General features: G+C 32.1%; 2 protein-coding genes across 2 annotated transcripts in view; one reads left to right on the forward strand and one right to left on the reverse strand.

Annotated features, from left to right (window-relative positions):
- Window positions 1-5,148, forward strand: part of LOC136988778 (probable glutamate receptor) — a 30,831-nt gene extending 25,683 nt beyond the window's left edge. The window contains exons 5-9 of the mRNA XM_067286741.1: window positions 3,847-3,996; window positions 4,069-4,192; window positions 4,256-4,470; window positions 4,540-4,826; window positions 4,899-5,148. Coding sequence (XP_067142842.1) covers window positions 3,847-3,996; window positions 4,069-4,192; window positions 4,256-4,470; window positions 4,540-4,826; window positions 4,899-5,148 — 1,026 coding nt within the window. The remainder of the gene's footprint in view (window positions 1-3,846; window positions 3,997-4,068; window positions 4,193-4,255; window positions 4,471-4,539; window positions 4,827-4,898) is intronic.
- A 566-nt stretch (window positions 5,149-5,714) lies between these two features.
- Window positions 5,715-19,165, reverse strand: part of rg (rugose) — a 209,974-nt gene continuing 196,523 nt past the window's right edge. The window contains exons 37-53 of the mRNA XM_067286654.1: window positions 18,193-18,310; window positions 18,015-18,117; window positions 17,795-17,910; window positions 17,601-17,713; window positions 17,224-17,364; window positions 17,033-17,152; window positions 16,812-16,964; window positions 16,658-16,730; window positions 16,249-16,433; window positions 14,819-14,996; window positions 14,668-14,748; window positions 14,435-14,590; window positions 14,170-14,343; window positions 13,992-14,090; window positions 13,507-13,703; window positions 10,763-10,914; window positions 5,715-7,044 (exon numbers count right to left, since the gene is read on the reverse strand). Coding sequence (XP_067142755.1) covers window positions 6,954-7,044; window positions 10,763-10,914; window positions 13,507-13,703; window positions 13,992-14,090; window positions 14,170-14,343; window positions 14,435-14,590; window positions 14,668-14,748; window positions 14,819-14,996; window positions 16,249-16,433; window positions 16,658-16,730; window positions 16,812-16,964; window positions 17,033-17,152; window positions 17,224-17,364; window positions 17,601-17,713; window positions 17,795-17,910; window positions 18,015-18,117; window positions 18,193-18,310 — 2,250 coding nt within the window. The 3' untranslated portion in view covers window positions 5,715-6,953. The remainder of the gene's footprint in view (window positions 7,045-10,762; window positions 10,915-13,506; window positions 13,704-13,991; window positions 14,091-14,169; window positions 14,344-14,434; window positions 14,591-14,667; window positions 14,749-14,818; window positions 14,997-16,248; window positions 16,434-16,657; window positions 16,731-16,811; window positions 16,965-17,032; window positions 17,153-17,223; window positions 17,365-17,600; window positions 17,714-17,794; window positions 17,911-18,014; window positions 18,118-18,192; window positions 18,311-19,165) is intronic.

Raw genomic sequence — 19,165 nt, forward strand, 5'->3', positions numbered from 1 at the left:
ATCGAATTATTTTATAAATATAATTATAGGTAGCTTCTCCGCCTTGCACTCGACACATTTGTTTATTTGACTTTTCCGATGTACGTTTTTATTTTGCTATTGCCAGTCGGTAAATATATATTACTTTTACACCTACATTAAACTGGAATTTCGTTGCTACGTGATCGGAACTTAGTCTCGAAAACACAATATTTACAAATCATTAAGATCGAAATTACAAAAGCTAGATCGAAGTATAACTTCTTTGACTTCCGAATGCCTCCCCAATAGCAATGAATTAAGTATTCGATTTACACGAAATTCCCGCCGTCAAAATTAATTAAGCCAATTAATTTAAATATATTTCGTTCAAAATTATATTTTATAACTTTGATATTCTTGACAAGATACTTCGATTCGACCGGTTCTCGTGTTGCAATGCACAAAGCACGTGTTTCGTAACAGAATTTTAATTTTTAATCCACCAAATCATCGCGTGGACTACCGAAACCAGTTTAGAATTTAATGATTTATCACGATCAGTCGAGTCGGGACGTCGTTTCCCGTTTATCATACATATTGGTGGACCTCATCGAGAGTGTCATGGAGATGCGCCCATACTTCACCTCAATTGATCACATTTTAAACTCGTTATTCTTTTCAACTTTTAGTGAAAATTTGAATATTCTTTTCGAAAATGTTTATTTATTTTTTAAAAAATGACCCGCTTTCTTGATAGAATTTATTTAATGTAGAATTTTCTAGTTAATAATTGCATTTGACTACCGAATAACCGAAAACTCATGTTGGAGTCCCGAGAAACCTCGAATTGTGTCGAATTGCTAGGTCCATCTTTCGTCACTATATAGGGCTTGACACGTTGCCAACTTCGAAGTATATATTTTATCCCTAAATATCCCCTAACAAGTTTTTTATTCTCCTAAAATTTCCCCCAGATTACAAAAACACTATAACAAACATTACGTTTATTGTTACGTCTTTGTTCGTTAATAATATATTAAAGTTTATTGCTGCGTTTTGCTAGTGTTTAAAAACGGATTGTCATAAAATAACCATAGAGAAGCGAACACGATATCAAGAAATGTAGGCCGCAATTTTATTTTATCGGGTTTTTTCGAAGTTTTTTATTGATCGATAAAAAAATCTGACTTTTCATTTCGGTCTGAATCGCACTCGACAGAGAATAATTCCAAGAGAAAAATTCTAGTTCTTAATACTTATTAATATATATATATATATATGTTACCGGCAAAACCCGATTTTATGCCAAACTAGTTTGGCGTAAGCGTTTCAGGCCAAACTAGTTTAGAATTATTATTCAAGTATATTAATGGTTAAAATAAAATTAAAAGGCAATTCATTACATGAACAATATTTACTCATCTAATTGATATTTTACTGTTGATACTGTTTCTTTTATATACTTTTGTTTGCTTTTATTCAAGAACTACCGTGAATCAATAACTAGTGACGTTAAACACTGGGCGGCCTGCCGGCAGCTCCCCTCTTGTATATATAGTAGTACCCCTCTTGGAGGAGTTCGCCGGGAGCACGAGCAGTCGGAAGCGCTGCCATTGGGGTTACCTAGATACACTTTAACCCACCCATTAATATATTTAACCATTAATATACTTGAATAATAATTCTAAACTAGTTTGGCCTGACACGCTTACGCCAAACTAGTTTGGCCTGACACGCTTACGCCAAACTAGTTTTGGCCTAGGCAAAGCTAGTTTGGCGTAAAATCGGGTTTTGCCGGTAACATATATATTTCATTTACAAGTTTTTAAATGTTGAAACTAGTTAGCCTAAAATCAACTTTAGACCAAAGAAATTTTCCCTGAAACATTCCTACCTTTCCCTGAATCTGGAGGATTTTCCCTAACATGGCAACATGGGTCTGGCCGAATCCACATTGAATGTGATAGTGCCCTCGGGTCGGAAGGTGTAATAAAATGAAAAGAATATTTATTTATATGTTAGGTTTTCAAATATTGATATTTCCAATAATAACGTGAATAATTAAGAGTTATAAATAAGTTAAAGTCGAGAAAAATTGTCAATAATCTAACAAAATTCATAATTTTTGGGGTCAATCCGCTCATTGGTTACAGTCACAGAGTACTCAACTTGTATACAGTACACAAATTTGGCTTATAAAACAAGTAATTTCCAATAAATTTAACATAGTAGAATTAATTTTTTTTATATCTTTTATCAATATTTATGAACGCTGTTTAATCTAGTACACAAAGTTTTGTTAAAGTATTGTTAGTGTAGCTTTTTCTGTAATACTTCACCAAATTTCGATGGTAATTCTCCAAATAATTTGAAGAACTGTTATAATTTCAAAAAGACAATTTAATCCTAACAGAAATTAAATTTTCAAATCGCCAATTGACTTATTCAATTATCATTTTTAAAAAGTTTTAAAACATTCAGTAAATTCTATTCTAGATTGTCAAACTTTTCTATAATTCACTTCACTTCTTTCTTAAATTTAGTGGTCGGGGATTATTTTATTAATTTAAACTATAAATAAATTTTCAATGGATTTTCGAATAAGGTTTACAGTTTTAACTTATTTTTATTCAAAATTATTACGCTTTGTTAAAATGCGCGTTACTCACTGATTAATCTGAATCGAATAGCGATAAATCCAGGATATGGTAAAGATAAAAAAAAATCCAGGAATCTTTATCCTTTTCCGACCTTAACCGGTAAGGTATCGATCTCCTTCCACATTGATTACAAAGCGCAGTCGGTTTGCAAGGGAAGATCGATTTTCTTTCTCGATATACCAGCTACCGCCATGCACAGAGAGGTACAAAATATGCAAAGTGTTTGATGTCAACTTAACTCTCTCATTTGTTTGCGTGTGTTTATCGCACAACTAGACAATTTTCTAACTTTTAATGGTTATTGCATTTTCTGCAATGCTAAAACTTCAAATTTCTATAACATTCGTAGAGTAGGAATATAGATAGACAGACATATTTTTCATTCGGCTCTATCTTCATCGTAAAATATCGAAATATATTTGCTTCGATTTATCTTACAGAAAAATAAAGAAAACTTCAATTTATATAATTCAATTCCAAGCTACAGTAAATAAATAAATACAGACATCTTTTTGTTTAAACGATCGAAGAATCTTCTCTAAGAATATCGAAAAATATGCTTACAAGTCTTTACAGAAAACATGGAAGAACCGCATCGATTATTTACGTCACTGTCCTCGACATTTTTATTATTAATCCTATTTTTCTCACTTTCCAGTTTTCTTTCGCATGATATTCAGTTTAAAACTGTGTTTATTTCCAGAAGAAAAGTGCATAATTGTTTAAACAAACTAGAAAATAATGCGCCATTTTCACGAAATTGAAAGTTTTCTGTAAGCCATTTGTATTCTGTGACGATACTTTGCTTTCAAACATTTTGTTCGTGTCTTTGTTATACGAAGAAATAATGACACGCCATTAAAAATTTAAAAAGGGAAACGAAACCGTCGTAGACACGTTTCCATCATTAATATCGATTGGGAAGTTCAACGTTTTCTCAATAATTTCAAGTTTTACATTTTACAAGTAAACAATAGAATACATTATATAAAAAGATTTAATATTTATCTTCGACATTTTGTTAAATTTATCGTAAATGGGATGCCAAAATACACCAGTTTAAAACAAAGCATTTTCACTCCACGATACCCATTTACGATAAATTAATGCGAAATCCACAGTGTAAATAACTAATAAATTGAAGATTTCGCCTGGTTTTAAAATAATTCGTATATTTAGGTTACCGGATTTTTGTAATATTAACGATTTAAGTGTTTTTCAATAGGAAGCAGAATTGGGTCTGATCTCTTTGACACCAACACAATCGGCTTTTCGAATAGTGGATTTCATTCTGCCCTATCACATCGAAAATTTGGTCGTCTTGTCCGGAATTCCGGATGCATTGCCCACTTACGTCAATATCTTCCAGCCACAGGCAAGTCCATATCAGATATCATTAACGCGACAATATCAAGTAATTTAATGTAATACCTAAGATATCTTCCAGGTGTGGCTAGGTCTCGTGATATCTTTTGTGGTACTTTTAATCGTGGGTATTCTTATCGACCGCGCTCAACAGGGAAGCGAAAGCATTCTCAATCGAATATTACGAAGATTAAATATCATTTCTGGTAAATTCTCAAATCTCGAATTAATATATATAAGATATTAATAATTATCTAACGAACCCGCAGAGTTCTCTAACGAAGGCGCGCAATCGTATTCCGCTACTCGATTTTTGATGTTGGTTTGGTTGGTGGCTTCTTCCGTCATCGCCATGCAGTGTATCAACGTCACCAGTCCAGACAAATGGGACAGGGTCAACATAGAAAACCTGGAAGATTTGGTGAATTACCCGGACATGAAAGTCTTGGCACCGAAAGGCCTAAATATTTTAAAATGGTTAACAGTAAGTTGTCGCACGTGTCTAGAAATTCTAAACTTGTTACGTAAAGTCTAAGTTATTGTTATATTGAAGGAAAGTAAGAATAGGAAGCATAGATTATTAGGAAGACGGATGAGAGATAAGAATTCCTTTCTGACGATGAATCGGCTTTTCTCCGAATCTTCGTTAGACGACGTGGAAAGAAGAGAATCCGCCATTATCGCCGGCTCTTCGACCGTCAAAATGGTTCTTTCCAAACGATATCAAAGTAAGAAAAGCTGTAGACTTTATTTGGGAAAGACGACGTCCTTTCCGATAATGAGATCGATCGTTCTTAGGAAAGACGCTCCCAAAGCATTTAAAGAAACTATTAACCTAAGGTAAGTGAAATATAAGCCGTTTCCATTACTCGTTCCATTATTTGTACACAAATAACTATTTATTTTAATTAGAATGAACGACATTGCTCAATCTCATCTCTTCACACATTCGCTAGAAGCCGCTTCCTCCAATTACACAAAATGCTTGACAACTTTCAATCAAATAAGACTCTTGAACAAAGAAGAATTGAAAAGCATGTTCTTCGTCTGGGTAGCAGGAGTAGGCGTTATTTTCGTATTCATGGCCATAGAAATGATATTCTTCAAAAACAAACTTCGCTTCCATAAGAATCTCGACGTCTCGGTTCATTTAAATCTATAATCCATTAACTTGCAATAGTTTTATATCAAACTGCCAAATAACGAATTTAAAATATCGCCCATTATTAAATTTAACATGATAAAATACACAGAAATTTACAGTAAGGCATTTAAAAATTCATTAATTTATAATAACCCATTACACCAGCCCAATATTGGTAATATCAAGTAAATAAAATCATTCTGCACGAAATATCCGTCAGTATCGTACTGTACGTATGCATCTTAATACAGTCAAACCTCAATATAGCGTCCCCCTAAGCAGTACCCACCCTGGTAAAGCGTAAGATCTCATCGTTTATAAAACTGCTTCGCACCAAAGATTTGGCGCAGACGATTATCGGAATTCATTTGTTGTCTAGTGAAATTCCGGAAAATGTAAAATGTTCTCGAAGATTGAATGACGAAATGTAAATTTTTCGATCTGTACTAAAATTTTATTGGTGAAAATACGAATTATGCGAATAGCTTCAGACCAATAGTACAATGATTTTATGGGAGTCGAGAGACGATAATGCGTATTCTCAAACAATTCGTTAATTGAGAAATGAAAATAATAAATAAAACTTTACAAGCAAATGAATAGTTTATTGTCACTTCAGATTGTTAGATCACAAAATAAAAATAATAATTCGTGAATGCCAAAGCACACTTTCCACATCAGAATGGCACGTAATATCCATAGAGCTGTTTTGTCGGTGTGTGTGTTTTTGGCAAACGGTGTGAATGGAAAAAAATAAGAGTAAAACAGTTGATATCTATAGATATTTAATACACAAATATCTAAAACTTGGACCTCTACAATTGCAACCAGTGCCCTCTGGTGTGAAAAACGGAGAAAATATACATATATTTCTTTTAACGAATTTTATTCTTGGTTAATTTCCGCTGCGACTTAGAACCCAATTCCACCCGAAGAAATAAAAAATAAAGAAATAAAAATTTATCTGTTTAGTACTATCACAAGATAATTTATTTCTGCCGTCAAACTACACCTCGAATCCGGTTCTATTCCATCGAGGTTGGCTTTTTAACCGACAGATGGAGCGATCGAACGAAGAAGACCGGGGAATGTCGTCTAAGTGGAACGTTGAATCGTCTAAGTACAGGAATGCGTCCTTATCGATCGAAAGCTCCATCCGGCTCCTCCTAAATACATTACGATTTTACATCTGCCTGACTAGATATAAAAATGAAAGAAAGAACGAAAGGAAATGTTTAAAGATGACTCGGCCGGATGCTAATTAATTCTCTAGACAAACTATGTCCGATTTTGTAACGGTGATAATCTCTAGGCGCTACATCGTTTCTACGACGCCCAAATCTCTGAAGGAGACGAGGCGAACCAATGACAGAGAACGGAACGCCCATCGCACGTCGGCAAATGGCAGGTATTCGACAAAGAAACCTAGTACGGTCCCCCCCATTGTTTATCACTAAATTTCATTCATTAGTTTGTTTCCGGAATAATAAAAACGGTTAAACATCGGTGAACGATTCATCACGGAATGGATGGCAAATCTTGCTACGGCGATAACTACGAGACCAACTCGTACGGAATCCCAGATCCACACCGCAACTGGACAGTGTCAGGACGGCCACGAGACACTCTTTGCATAAAGGACTGCTTATGATTGGCAGAGTTTTAGGGAAAGTCGGAATGGGCCGGGGACTATCGGTTTTTATATTTTGCACTACTGATAAGGGGTGAAGAGAGAAAGAGAGAAAGCAATGTTGTACGCCATCTTGTTTACACCGACTGACTTTCCGTAATTCCCACACCACGATCCACGCCTTGGTCGTTTCTTAATAACGCTGCTGGAATTCGTGATGCCAACGGTTAAAATCGATGTAGAATATAGTAACGGATCCATTTGACAAACCGGCCAAGAGAAATCTGCAATTAAAAAAATACAGAGACTAATTTAGTATAAAAACGCGCTTACGCGACTACGTCGTATTTCATTTTAAATTAATTAATATAAAAATACATTGTTTTATAATTCGTTGCGAATGTATTGACAAGTGAATGTATAACGATCGTTACGATATTTTAACAACGGAGCAAAGAATCCCAAACATTATAACATACTTTCGGTCAATTACGTAAAAAGACTCATAATTATATCATTTAGAAATATATTTAAAATAATCTATCAATAACAGAGAATTTCGAAAACTGTTTTATATTTTTTTCGCAAACTTTATGCAATCTGTAAATTATATTTTATTAAAGTATTCTTGTGGCTTTGAAAGATTCTGCTGTAAACACTAAATTTTTAACTTTTATTTCTCGGCAGGTTCGGCATAAGCTAATATTTTCTATATTTATATAATTATCCGACATCCTTTGCAAACATATTTTATATATGGAAAGCGATTGTAAATAAATCTATATAAACTACTACTACTATATTATATATATATATATATATACTATATATATATAACTACTATATTTAAATATTTCATATATTAGTATTATTATTTAAATTATTCTTACTTTAAATCTATAGATAATAAATAACTTATTTGGGAATCGGAACTTTTTACGCCTTTAAACAAACTATCCAAATAGGCCTTTACTGCAATATAGGGCCTACAAGTAAACCAAATTTCACGCTTATGGTTAATATCGGCAAGAGGGGAAGTGCGGGTAAGAGGATACATTATTTATTATTGTAATAATAATAAATAGTAGTACGTGTAAAATGTTAAGCATTAAAAATTCAGATTTTATTCGGAAAGAACTCTTAAGTGTTCATCTCTCATTTCAAATGTTTTTAGAAGACAGACGGACTTCAATACTCTCTAATCATTAATTCATATCTGATAAATTATTAACTGGTAAGAACTGAATTTGTTTTTCTAGTTCGCAATTATAATCCATAAAAAGTACAATTCTGCACATAAACACAAATATGAAATAAAACAGAGAATATATGTCCTATTTATAATTCAATTGTTACTATTAAAATACAAATAAATAAGAGAACAGCCATAATAATTGCTTTTTGTGTAGAAAATAATCTTATAGACACCTATAGAAGAGAAATAACAATCCCTTACTATAAGTTAATGAAAGTAGACTCAGAATATTATATAATTGATATTCAATTTTCTATTCTTGCAAACCTAAATCTACAAAATTAGCTTAATGAAATACAAATAGAATTTCATTATAAGTCAATCATTAAGTTATAGATTTATGTCAATACTATAAACTATATTTAAAACATATACAAACACAATAACTATTGCAAATTTTAATCCATATGTAACTGTAGGAATAAATATGCATAATATTACTATTTTAATCTTAGGGATTTTTTTATCGTGAATAAATCAAGTCTTAGCTTTGTTCTCCATTATTCACTCGTTTTGTCTAACCGAAATCTGATTCAAAACTGTTTAGAATCTATTTTGAGTTTTACTAACGTTAAGTTTATTTTGTGTTGCAAAATAAGTCCAATATAACTTTGGATAACGTCGATGTGCTAAATTTCAAGACTTTAAAGCAATTTCCTGTATTCTAAAATCAATGAAAGGTACTAGTAACCTTACTTCTTTTTTATAAATAAGAAGATAAAATTAAGTTGAAATTGTCAGAAGTTTCTCACAAAACTGTTCGTTCGTAATTATTCATTTACATAAAATCCTTTTGGATTAAAAAGCTTTCATTTGATACATTTCAATTAGCATTTACATTCCAATTAATTGGACTACATTTCTAAGTAAATATAATTCCCTTTATTACTAAATTCGAAAATATATTTATTATTCTATTTCATTACTAATGTTAATTTAACTCGTTCCTTCAAATTCTCACCGTCCTACTCAAGAGTTCTGGATATTTAGTTAAGAACAAGAATTGTACAAGAATGTTAATCAAGTGACGTATATATATAGTGTTTTATTTGAAAATTTCGTTGAGTTTTAAGCGAAAAAAAGCTTAAAATACCTTTTATGATTAAATGTTAATATTTAAAAAAAAAAACTTATACGATGCAATTGAGATTCCACGAGCAAATCGAAAACAATCATCCTATAGAAACAAAAACTTTTCGTTGTATTTTTGACATGTAAATTAAAACGAAAAAAAAATATTTGATTAACGCAAGGTAACATTAAACGAAATTTCTAATTAAAATTTACATATATTCTAAGATAATAATTTTTCTCATGAAGTTATAATTGAAGTTACAGGTAAAGAAAAGCAAATGCAGGTAACTTATAACTGGACTGAAATGTCCTTCGATTTGCTTGAGTTAGTCAATTCTGTAAGCAATTTTATTACACGCTACGTAGCGTGTCGTTTTAATTTTTGCGCTTGTAACATTTATTTGTAACCAAAACTTGTATTATGCTATTTCCGAACAGCTTAAATCGCAACCGCAAAATATAAAAGTAAGTTAATAAATTACAATAATCTAATTTTTAATAAGCGTGTAAAATAATCAATTTCTTTTTAAACAAATTCTTTAAATCACTATTAGTATTTGTTGAAAATGCTGAAAATATTCATTTAGTTTATCTATTCCTATCGATAAAATAAATTAAAAGTCAAATTCCTTAGGATTTTAATTTGTAATTGGTATTTTAAATTACTTATCTCGTAAGTTTATTACTACATCATTTCTAGTGTCAATATAATTCTCAAGATACAATTCACATTACTACCAGATTCGAAAAAGGAAAGAGGAAAAATGATTCTATTTGAAATTTAACCTCCTGTAAAGTAATACACAAAAAGAAAAGTGACAACAAATTATTATAGATTAGTACACAGACGAATTTAAGCGTACTAAGGTTTAGTATACTTATTAATGAATTAATCATTATTGAGGGCTTCCGAATCGTTTGGAGAATTTATATTTATTTATTAGTAACTATAAAAATTTAGTAAACAAATAGTTTAAATAAGTGGCGGACAACCCGCGGAATAAGTCACGAAACAAAAACATTTAACTTTTATAAAAAAATCATGTGTAGTCTGGACTATGCGTAATGTATTCGCTCTCCAACACCGACCATGAAAATGAATTACAAAATCACATTTAATGTGATATAAAAAGCGGTAAATCCAATATAACTCATCTATTTCCGAATGAATCCTAATGGCTAACAATTCAGTGATCTCAATTAAATTGTTAGAAAATCTCAATAATATAAAAAATTTCTTGTCGACTCTCTAAACAAAATGATAGGGAAATTTCAGAAAGTCTGAATCACGATATTTTCGGAATGGACCATCGGATCCGAAAACAAAGCTTATAAATTTTAACCTTCTGTATATTATATATAAGTTATATATAATATAGGCCTACAGAAGGATATAATTTTGTAAATAAAAGAATTCGGTTAAAAAATCTTGAATTTAAGCAGATAAACTAAGTTACTTATCCCCTAAAGCCTGTAAATCTATCAACAGATATTCATTGTTCTATACAAGTTATAGAATATTAATTTGATACATATTCTATAATGATGGATTAGAGAAATTTTACAAGTGATATTTGTTATAAATGACACAAATTTTTACAAAAATTACTTTTGGAACACAGATGTAAAACTATAAACTAAGTAATCTCGACTAAAACTTAAATAGTACGTACTTTTGATCATGAGAGAGGGCGATAGAACGTACGCTACTATCGCAGGCTGGAAAAGCATATAGTAATGCCAGATTAAATGTTCTCCACACCTCCACGATTCCTTTATCGCCACCGGTAATCATGTATTCTCCATCTCGACTCAACGACAGACACTACAACCAAAAGAAATTTAATATGATTTAGAAATTTACTAATAAACAAGTTTATTTCAAATACTTATTATAGTCTTTATCAGATACATTTTTATAATAATTGATTATTTATAATATAAAATATTTAATTTACAGCCGTTTAGAATGTTTTATGATTAAAATAATTAGTTTTTCTTTTGCTATTTTAAGAACAGCTTTTAAGGCTTTCTATTCCAAATTAGTAACTTGATAAGAAAGTTACACATCGTTCGTTTGAAAGAAGAGCGTCAAAGCTAAAAAAAATTAATCATTTTATTCCATAAAACGATTCTAAAATAGCTGTGTTTCTATGGGAAAAACTGTCACAAATTGAACTCGCTTGGTTTCCGACAAATAAGACAACTTGTGACATTTTTCCCATTGAAATACAGCTGTTTTATGGAAAAAATAATAATAATAAAAAAATGGCAGTTTTTGAGTTGTGACGTTCTTTCAAATGAACGACATATTTCTACTTTTAATCAATTCAGAAATGTTCATATGAGAAACGAATTTATTTCAATTAAAATATACTTTGATGTTTAAAAATAATAGAATTTATACTTGAATTGTCATTAGCATACTATTTTATATTAAAATTCTTTTGTTACAAAATTCTAAGTGCCGTGCAGCTAAAACTGTATGCAATTAACTGAAACACCATTTAATAAATTTAATATACAGCTTTTTAAGTAACATTAAAAGTGATAATATGTCGTTCATTTACAAATTTAAACTTTAAATTTACTTGATAAAGAACTCGAATTAAAATATTTCAAAAATAATATTAACAGAATTATAAAGTAATTAGGCTATATACAACAAGAGGGAGAATCAGAAAAATGGATAGAAGTTAAATCACATAATTAATTAATTCTAAAGCGAATGTTTAAAGTTTATTGAAATAAAATGAGATTTAAAAATATGAAAATTTTTGTTTAGGTAAATATAAGCTGCTGACTTGTTACAAATAGGGATTTAACTGTATGAAAGGTTCCATTATTCTTCTTTATCTTATATGCTTTTAAATCAAACTTTGAATTGTTGAGCTATTTTTTACAGCTTTGGTTAAAGTTCAATTTAGAAATGTACACTTAACTAGATATATTTTTATGTACAAGTTGCTAAAATATAATCATTTATTACTTTGGATATAAAAATTTCATTAACTGTCCTTTCGAAAGTACTCTCCAGCCGAGCTTTTACAGTGCTCCATTCGCGATTTCCACGAAATAAAACAATGATGGAGGGGTTTGGAAGTCATTAGCGAGGTTGAGGCCGAAGTTTTAAACGCGAAAACGTGTACGTCGGACGTTCAGCGCCGCCTGTAACGGCCAGTTTCCTGTAAGCCTAGAAGTTTGACAATGGCGTTTGGAATGTCGAGCATGATTCCACTGACTTTCCAAACACCATTGTCAAACTTCTAAGCTTACAGGAAAGCAGCGCTGAACGTCCGACGTACACGTTTTCGCGTTTAAAACTTCGGCCTCAACCTCGCTATTACCTTTAATTGCCATCTCGTGTACTTCTGAATACTGACTACGGTTACCTTTGAAGCGTGTTTTAATTTTAATTTTAATTTTGAAAAAAGTAAAATAAAATAAAACAGTTACGTGGTGCTAGATCCAGCGAATAAGGCGCGCATTTCAATGTTATAATTTTGTTTTTCGTTAAAAACTCTCACCGCTAAGGGAGAATGACACGGCGCATTGTCGCGATGGAGAAAACATTTGTCTGGTCACAATTTCAACAGTGTCTTTCGAATTTTATCACAAGTCTTCATTCTAATTTTGGCATACAATCACTCGCATTTTTAACATTCTCCTCTGCCGCTAGATTCGACGATCCTTCTTGTCATCGAGGACACATCTTTCATCTTTGAACCGTTTGTGCCATTCTTATATTCGCGTTTCATCACGGTACGAAATGTGTACAATGTCGTCATCTGTAAGAATGGTAACGTGTACCAGACTTCGCGAAAAATTTAATTGTCTTAAATTTCGATTACTCATGTTTTCGTCGAAGAGTCACAACACTGATTTGCACAGAAGCGCAGCTCCTAAATGGATCTGTAGCACAACAAACAAATCACAAAACGATATGAATGTTGTTTACATATGCAGAGCCATCGAGAGCTCTGGCCCTGGCCATGGCTCTCGATGAGGCCCTGAGGTAGAGAGAGTCTCTTTACTCATTTGTTTTTTTTTGTAAAAAATAAAATATGTAAAATGTTTCTTTTTCACAAAAAAACAGTCTTAAAGAGTTTTTTTCTGTTAGTAAAAACAATATTAATTTTATGGAGATAGGAACTACTATGGGTTATTAAGTTTCCTCAGAGGCCGTCGAAAGGGAGGGGGCTGGGGAAAAATCCCTAGCCTCCTCCCTTCGACGGCCTGGTTACACGTGCAGTAGTAAGAGAACGGTAGCTAAATATTCTCTTTTCGTTTTAGCCACACACTTTTTAGTCGAGTCTGTAAATTCTACTTGTATGAAGAAAGTATATAGAAATGTAATATTTAAATCGCTAGTTAAAGCAAAATTGTTACTTAAAATAAATAGGCAATTTCGTTATACTTGGATATTGTGATGATGAGCTTCGTGTCGGAGACGTTTTCCATTGATAGTGAAACAGCAGACGTTGCTTTGATTATAGACGACGACAATCACTCCTTCGCGTGAAAGTGCACATAAATCCGGCGAACGGAATGTTTCGGGAGCTTCCAAAGAGCGAAGTAAATCACCACTTGTCGTGTGTACAAGGACAGGACCACCTAAAACACAAGTCTTATCAAAAACTCAGAAACTGTTTCATCTTACATTTCATTTTATTACAGACATAAAGATACTTCGAAAATTCAAATAGAATCATATCGCATCAAGGCTATTTTGTAACCTACATAAAACTAACGTTTCATTTTAAATCGTGTTTTAAATATAGTTACAGCCCATTTCATTAAAATTTCGATAATATACTGTACTTTGATATTTTCGTTTCAAACGCGTAAGACAATAACGTGGACTAACGTTACATCTCGATGTTTTATTCTTCGCTCACTTACCTTTAGAACCACTGACTACTAATCCGAGTTCGGCAGAAACAACGATACACGTAACTTCACTCTCGTGACCAGTTAAAGTAGCGCGAGGCGTAGGAACATCTGGAGGAAAAAAAAAATCAGTTGCAAAATATTTGTTGCACGTATTCTTTTTTATTAGGGATTAATACCACTAACGCACCGGGATTACTGTTATCTCCAGCTATACATTGGATTCTGGCATTCCAGTGCCAAAGGAGGACAGTGCAATCTTCCGATCCCGAAGCAATATAACAATCGGATGTAATATTGCATTCGGATCGAGCTAAACACGTTACCACTCCGAAATGTCCGTAGACAATCTGAACAATTTTTGCTGCAAAATAAATAACGCTTAATATAGGAAACGTTTTAAGTTTCATAATAATTATCTTATCGGTATAATTTTTAAGTATTGTTTCCTTTACCCGATTCGGTAGCGAAAACCCTAAAACTGTTGTCCCAGAAACCACAGGCGACCAAAAAACGACTGTCAACAGTAGTGACGAAGCAACACGATCGCATACGCACTCGTTGACTAAAATTGTCTCCCAAATGACGCTTGTGAGGGGCGACATTCATCACTAAAAAGTAAAAATCATTTTGATATTTTGAATCGACAAACGCATTATACTTTTCTTTACTCAAAAAAATGACTTACTTAATAAAGGATCCATTGCTAAAGGCAATTGATTCGGAACTGGTGGCGAACTGTCCGAATACTGAGGTTGATGCAAAGGTCCTGTAAATAAAATTTACGTAATGTTCTTCGTGTAAACTTGGAAACTGAAAGACAAAAAAGAATTACTTACCGGCGTAACACGGATTCCATCTATTAACTGCAAAATTCTGATTACACGAAACGGTAACCACGGAGGGCATCGGAAGTTGGGGATAAGTATTCGCAGAAATGTGACAAATTGGTGAATTGGACAGGAATTTCATGATCATGCACACTTCTTCCGTAATCGGGGAAAACATCATTGGACTCTATAAAATTAAAACTCAAGTTTTTTAATCGAATCGCTTAAGATGTTTACTTGTTAAACTGTAAACGAATCCAAAAATTTACGCATAGACCCGTATAATTTTCACGAACTTAAGTTTTTTTTTAAAAAATTTACGATTAAAAAAGTTTTCCTCTGTTAATTTTATAATTTTTATTATTTCATTCTCATACTCAATCATGTTTTATTTTATTTTTACGATAGGAATGACTGAAAATTATCATTAGGCCTATATACATAAATTAATTCTTGACGAAAAAATCATATAATTAAAAATTTTATCTATAAATAAATTATAGTAGAACTTAAATTCGTTGTTTGACATGTTTGAGAATAATTAGGCTAACCCGAATACGATGTCAGAGTTCCGAAACTGATAACAGAATATCATCAACTTTTGACTTTAAAATAAATCACTTCTCTGGCTTAGAATTAAAAACAAATAAGCAATTAAATCATTCAAACAGAATCTATTGTTTAGGCTTTAATGGCTTTATATTTATCTGTTTTATTTCGGCTTAGAGTGAATTCTAAACCTTTATGCGCTAAAGAAACGAATAAGAATTATCTTGTATCTGGGAAATAATTCTCCGTCTCTTCAATCCGACTTATTACAAAGACGCTTATATCATCGCATAATTGGATGAAATTATACGGATAATGAAGATCTCGATAATTCAGTAACTCCCAACGATGTATCGTGAAGCTGTTTTAAGTGCGTTACGAGATAAAATTAAAAATGAAAACGATAAATTCGAAGTAAGTAAATAATAAAATGTACTTCTATTGCGTTAACTAGGCTACATTTCGGAAAGTTGTATCGGCTAACTATCGTAGAACTTCGATATCTATCTGTATTATTTAATAACAAAGTGTGAAGCCATTCCAAAAATATTGGGAACCATTGATTTAATTTCTTACTAAATACTGCCTTCTTCTTAAATTTTATAAAATTATTATAGGTAAATTTCTCATGGCTGTAATAAGATGGCAAAGATATACAATATAGGTACCGGTTAAAATATTTTTAGGCGACGTTTATCAGATAATGAATTGGATTTAAAAACACCTAAAAAAGCATCTTATAAAATCATGAAAAGTTTATTTAAGTTCAATTAGATTTACTAACGATGTTTTTGTTAAATGAAACATTACAAATTGATGATATTTTACAGACTGGATTACGCCCATATAACATTAAATTATTGTAATAAAAGATTAAATGTTACACTTACGATGTGCATTGCTGAACTCCTAGGAGGGTGAGGTTCCATAAGAAGTTGGGACGGTGTTTGTCCGAAATTTCGAATTTGATTTTCAATGGCTTCTTTCATCACTTGATCTTTCATATTTTCCAGATCAACATTTCCCTCATAAGTTAAGTAATAAAAAACATTTGTTGCTCGAACAGCTTCGGGACCTAAAATGAGCAAGAATTAAGTTGGTTTTATTCAAAACGACAGAAGAATGACAAGGAGAACTATTTTCTGTAATTTTAACTGGGTGGTCTAGTCTAACATATCTTTGGCTAATTAACGCAGTCAAGTGACAATCTTTCAAATAAAAATGTGACACGCATATGGGACCAATTTTTCCATCTTGTCATTACAGAAATACTTCTAAAAAAGAAATAAAATACTTTACCTCTTTGCTTATATCCAAAAATAAGATCGATCCATTGATGAAGCTGACAAGAAACGAATTCGGATTCAAGTGCCTAATTTATAATAATTCCATTCATTAATTTCATGTAATTCAATCTATAATTCCATACAAAATATTAGCATAAAATACTTGCCATTCTATTAATACGGACGAATTCTTCTGGGGAAGAAGCCCATGGAGGAAGTTCTACATCTCCGACTTTAGAACCATCTTCCTGAAATCCCAGCTGATATCCATTTTTATTCACAAAAATTTCCGGCAAATAATAAAATTCCGGAACCAATTCCTAAAGTTGTATATAGATTTAATGAAAAAATGCTTTTCTCGATTTCATATTTCTTGAGATAATCATACCTTAACATCTGAAGTATCTCTTTGACAATTTTTCCAAGATTGAGCGAGTGAGAAGAACATTCTGTTTGCGTGATCAAACTTTCCTCCTTGGAGAGACAAAAACATGGTAGTCAAAGGCTCCTAAAAATTAATACATATTTAAGTAATCGATCAATTACGTTGAAATTAAAAAAAATAAATACATGACTCACCACTCGAACCAACCAATTAAGAGTAAAGGCAGAAGTAGAGTAATGGGTACCATAATGGAACGGTGGTATGGTGTCGTGCTCCCAAGTTTCATAGCGTTCTTCAAAAAAAGCTTTTCGACTCGGATTGAGAGCTCCGATTGGCTTCAAAGAAGTAATTTAGAAAGTACAGATGAAAATTTATAAACCATTTTAAGCATTAAAGTGCATCTTAACTTCTATGCAGTACAATATTTAAATTTACATTGGAATAATAAAAAAAACAAGATTATAAAACGATTAAATAAATAAAATTATTATTGTTAGCAGAACACTTAATTAAAAATTATAATGTTAAAAGTTTTTAACTAAAGTTCAATTTAATGTAACATAACGATTACCTTGGACAGGTCTCTGTAATTACTTGGCAAGCTGAGATCTAATTCGGGAGATTCGTAATTTGTAAGAATCCAGGGAAATACTGGATATTGATTGAGATCGTTATATGTGCGACCTAAAATTTAAATAAATACTCAATTTTTATTTTGATTTTTTCTACAAAATTAACAGTTTAAAACAAAATATTCGAACTAACCTGCAATAGTATTCAGAAACATGAGATATTCGAAATTACTTATTTCTCTTCTTTGCCATTTTTGGGTCATATTCGACTGTTGGAATATCTGTCGAGGCGACATCAACGAAGCTCGTCTAAAGTAAATTGAAATACAGATAATAATTGACAATGAATATAATATATACGGTATATAACCGACCATGCAGTTATATCATTATAAAAATATATCTGTTTTTACCTGGTTTGAGGAATACCGTACTTGATTCCGACACCTACACAGGGTAAAGCTTTTACCACTTTTTTCACTATATGATGATCTTGGAAAGCAAACATAATGGAAGCTGAAAGAATAGACACATCAGCAAATTTTTTTAAATTTTTTTTATTAAACATATCGCCAATAAACAAAAACTTACTACGTGAAGCCAAAAATATCTCCAAGGCAACATTCTGTAGAAGATACCGGCGAGAAAATATAGCTCGAATTTCGGAAAAGTGCCATTTTCCGTGAATGTGATCACAATATTTTAAGACCTAAAAAACAAACATTCATTCCTTAATTTATGTAACACAAGCACATATTTTAAAGGCATCAAAATAATTTTTAAAATAGGATACTAATAATATTCGTTCGTTTGTCTTTCGTTAGCCTATAGTGAGAGAAGCATCTATTCTTGTCTGCCGGATGGCAACGGGCCATGCCATCAGAACTGCCACTCCTAGCAGTAATCGAATCTGTGTCCATTAGAATGCTACGTATTCGATTTTCGCTTTGAGCGAAGCTCTTTGATTCTACTTGACAGCAACGGATAGTAGCAACAAATAGCAATGAACGGTCTAGATTTTACTAAGACTTTAAACAGCTTACAAATTATTTAGTTATAAACAGTGTAAATTTTTAAATCCGATTTCGACATTTAGAATAAGCAATTTAAGAATTTTCATTAAGTTCCTTCCCTGTTTCGCGTTGGACCAAAATGTAAAAAATGAGATAAAATAAAATTCAACACTCGAATATGAAATTACATTTGACGTATTAGCTTAATATTATCACTACAAGTTAAAATGAGTATTTTTACAAAAAAGCTGTCCGAAATATTCAATTCTTGGTTAAAATAAACATCGTAAGAAGAAAGAAAGACAGACTAATTGAAGAGGAAACAGTTGCTTCGTCCGGCAGAGATCACAAGAAGGCGCCACTAGGACGACGGAATCTTGCCATCTGGCGGCGATGAAGCGAAGCGTCATCCATTTACCTGGCAGGTACGTGGGAGATGCGAGTCTGACTATGACAGCAAGATGCAACTGCGTGAGTCATCCCGGCATCATCCACTATAAAAAATGTCTCGCCGAAGAAAGATAAGCCGTCTTTGTATGCCCAGAGGAGGA

This window comes from Centruroides vittatus, unplaced genomic scaffold, assembly GCF_030686945.1.
Source record: "Centruroides vittatus isolate TY-2023 unplaced genomic scaffold, ASM3068694v2 scaffold_386, whole genome shotgun sequence".
In the NCBI taxonomy this organism is placed as follows: Eukaryota; Metazoa; Arthropoda; class Arachnida; order Scorpiones; family Buthidae; genus Centruroides; species Centruroides vittatus.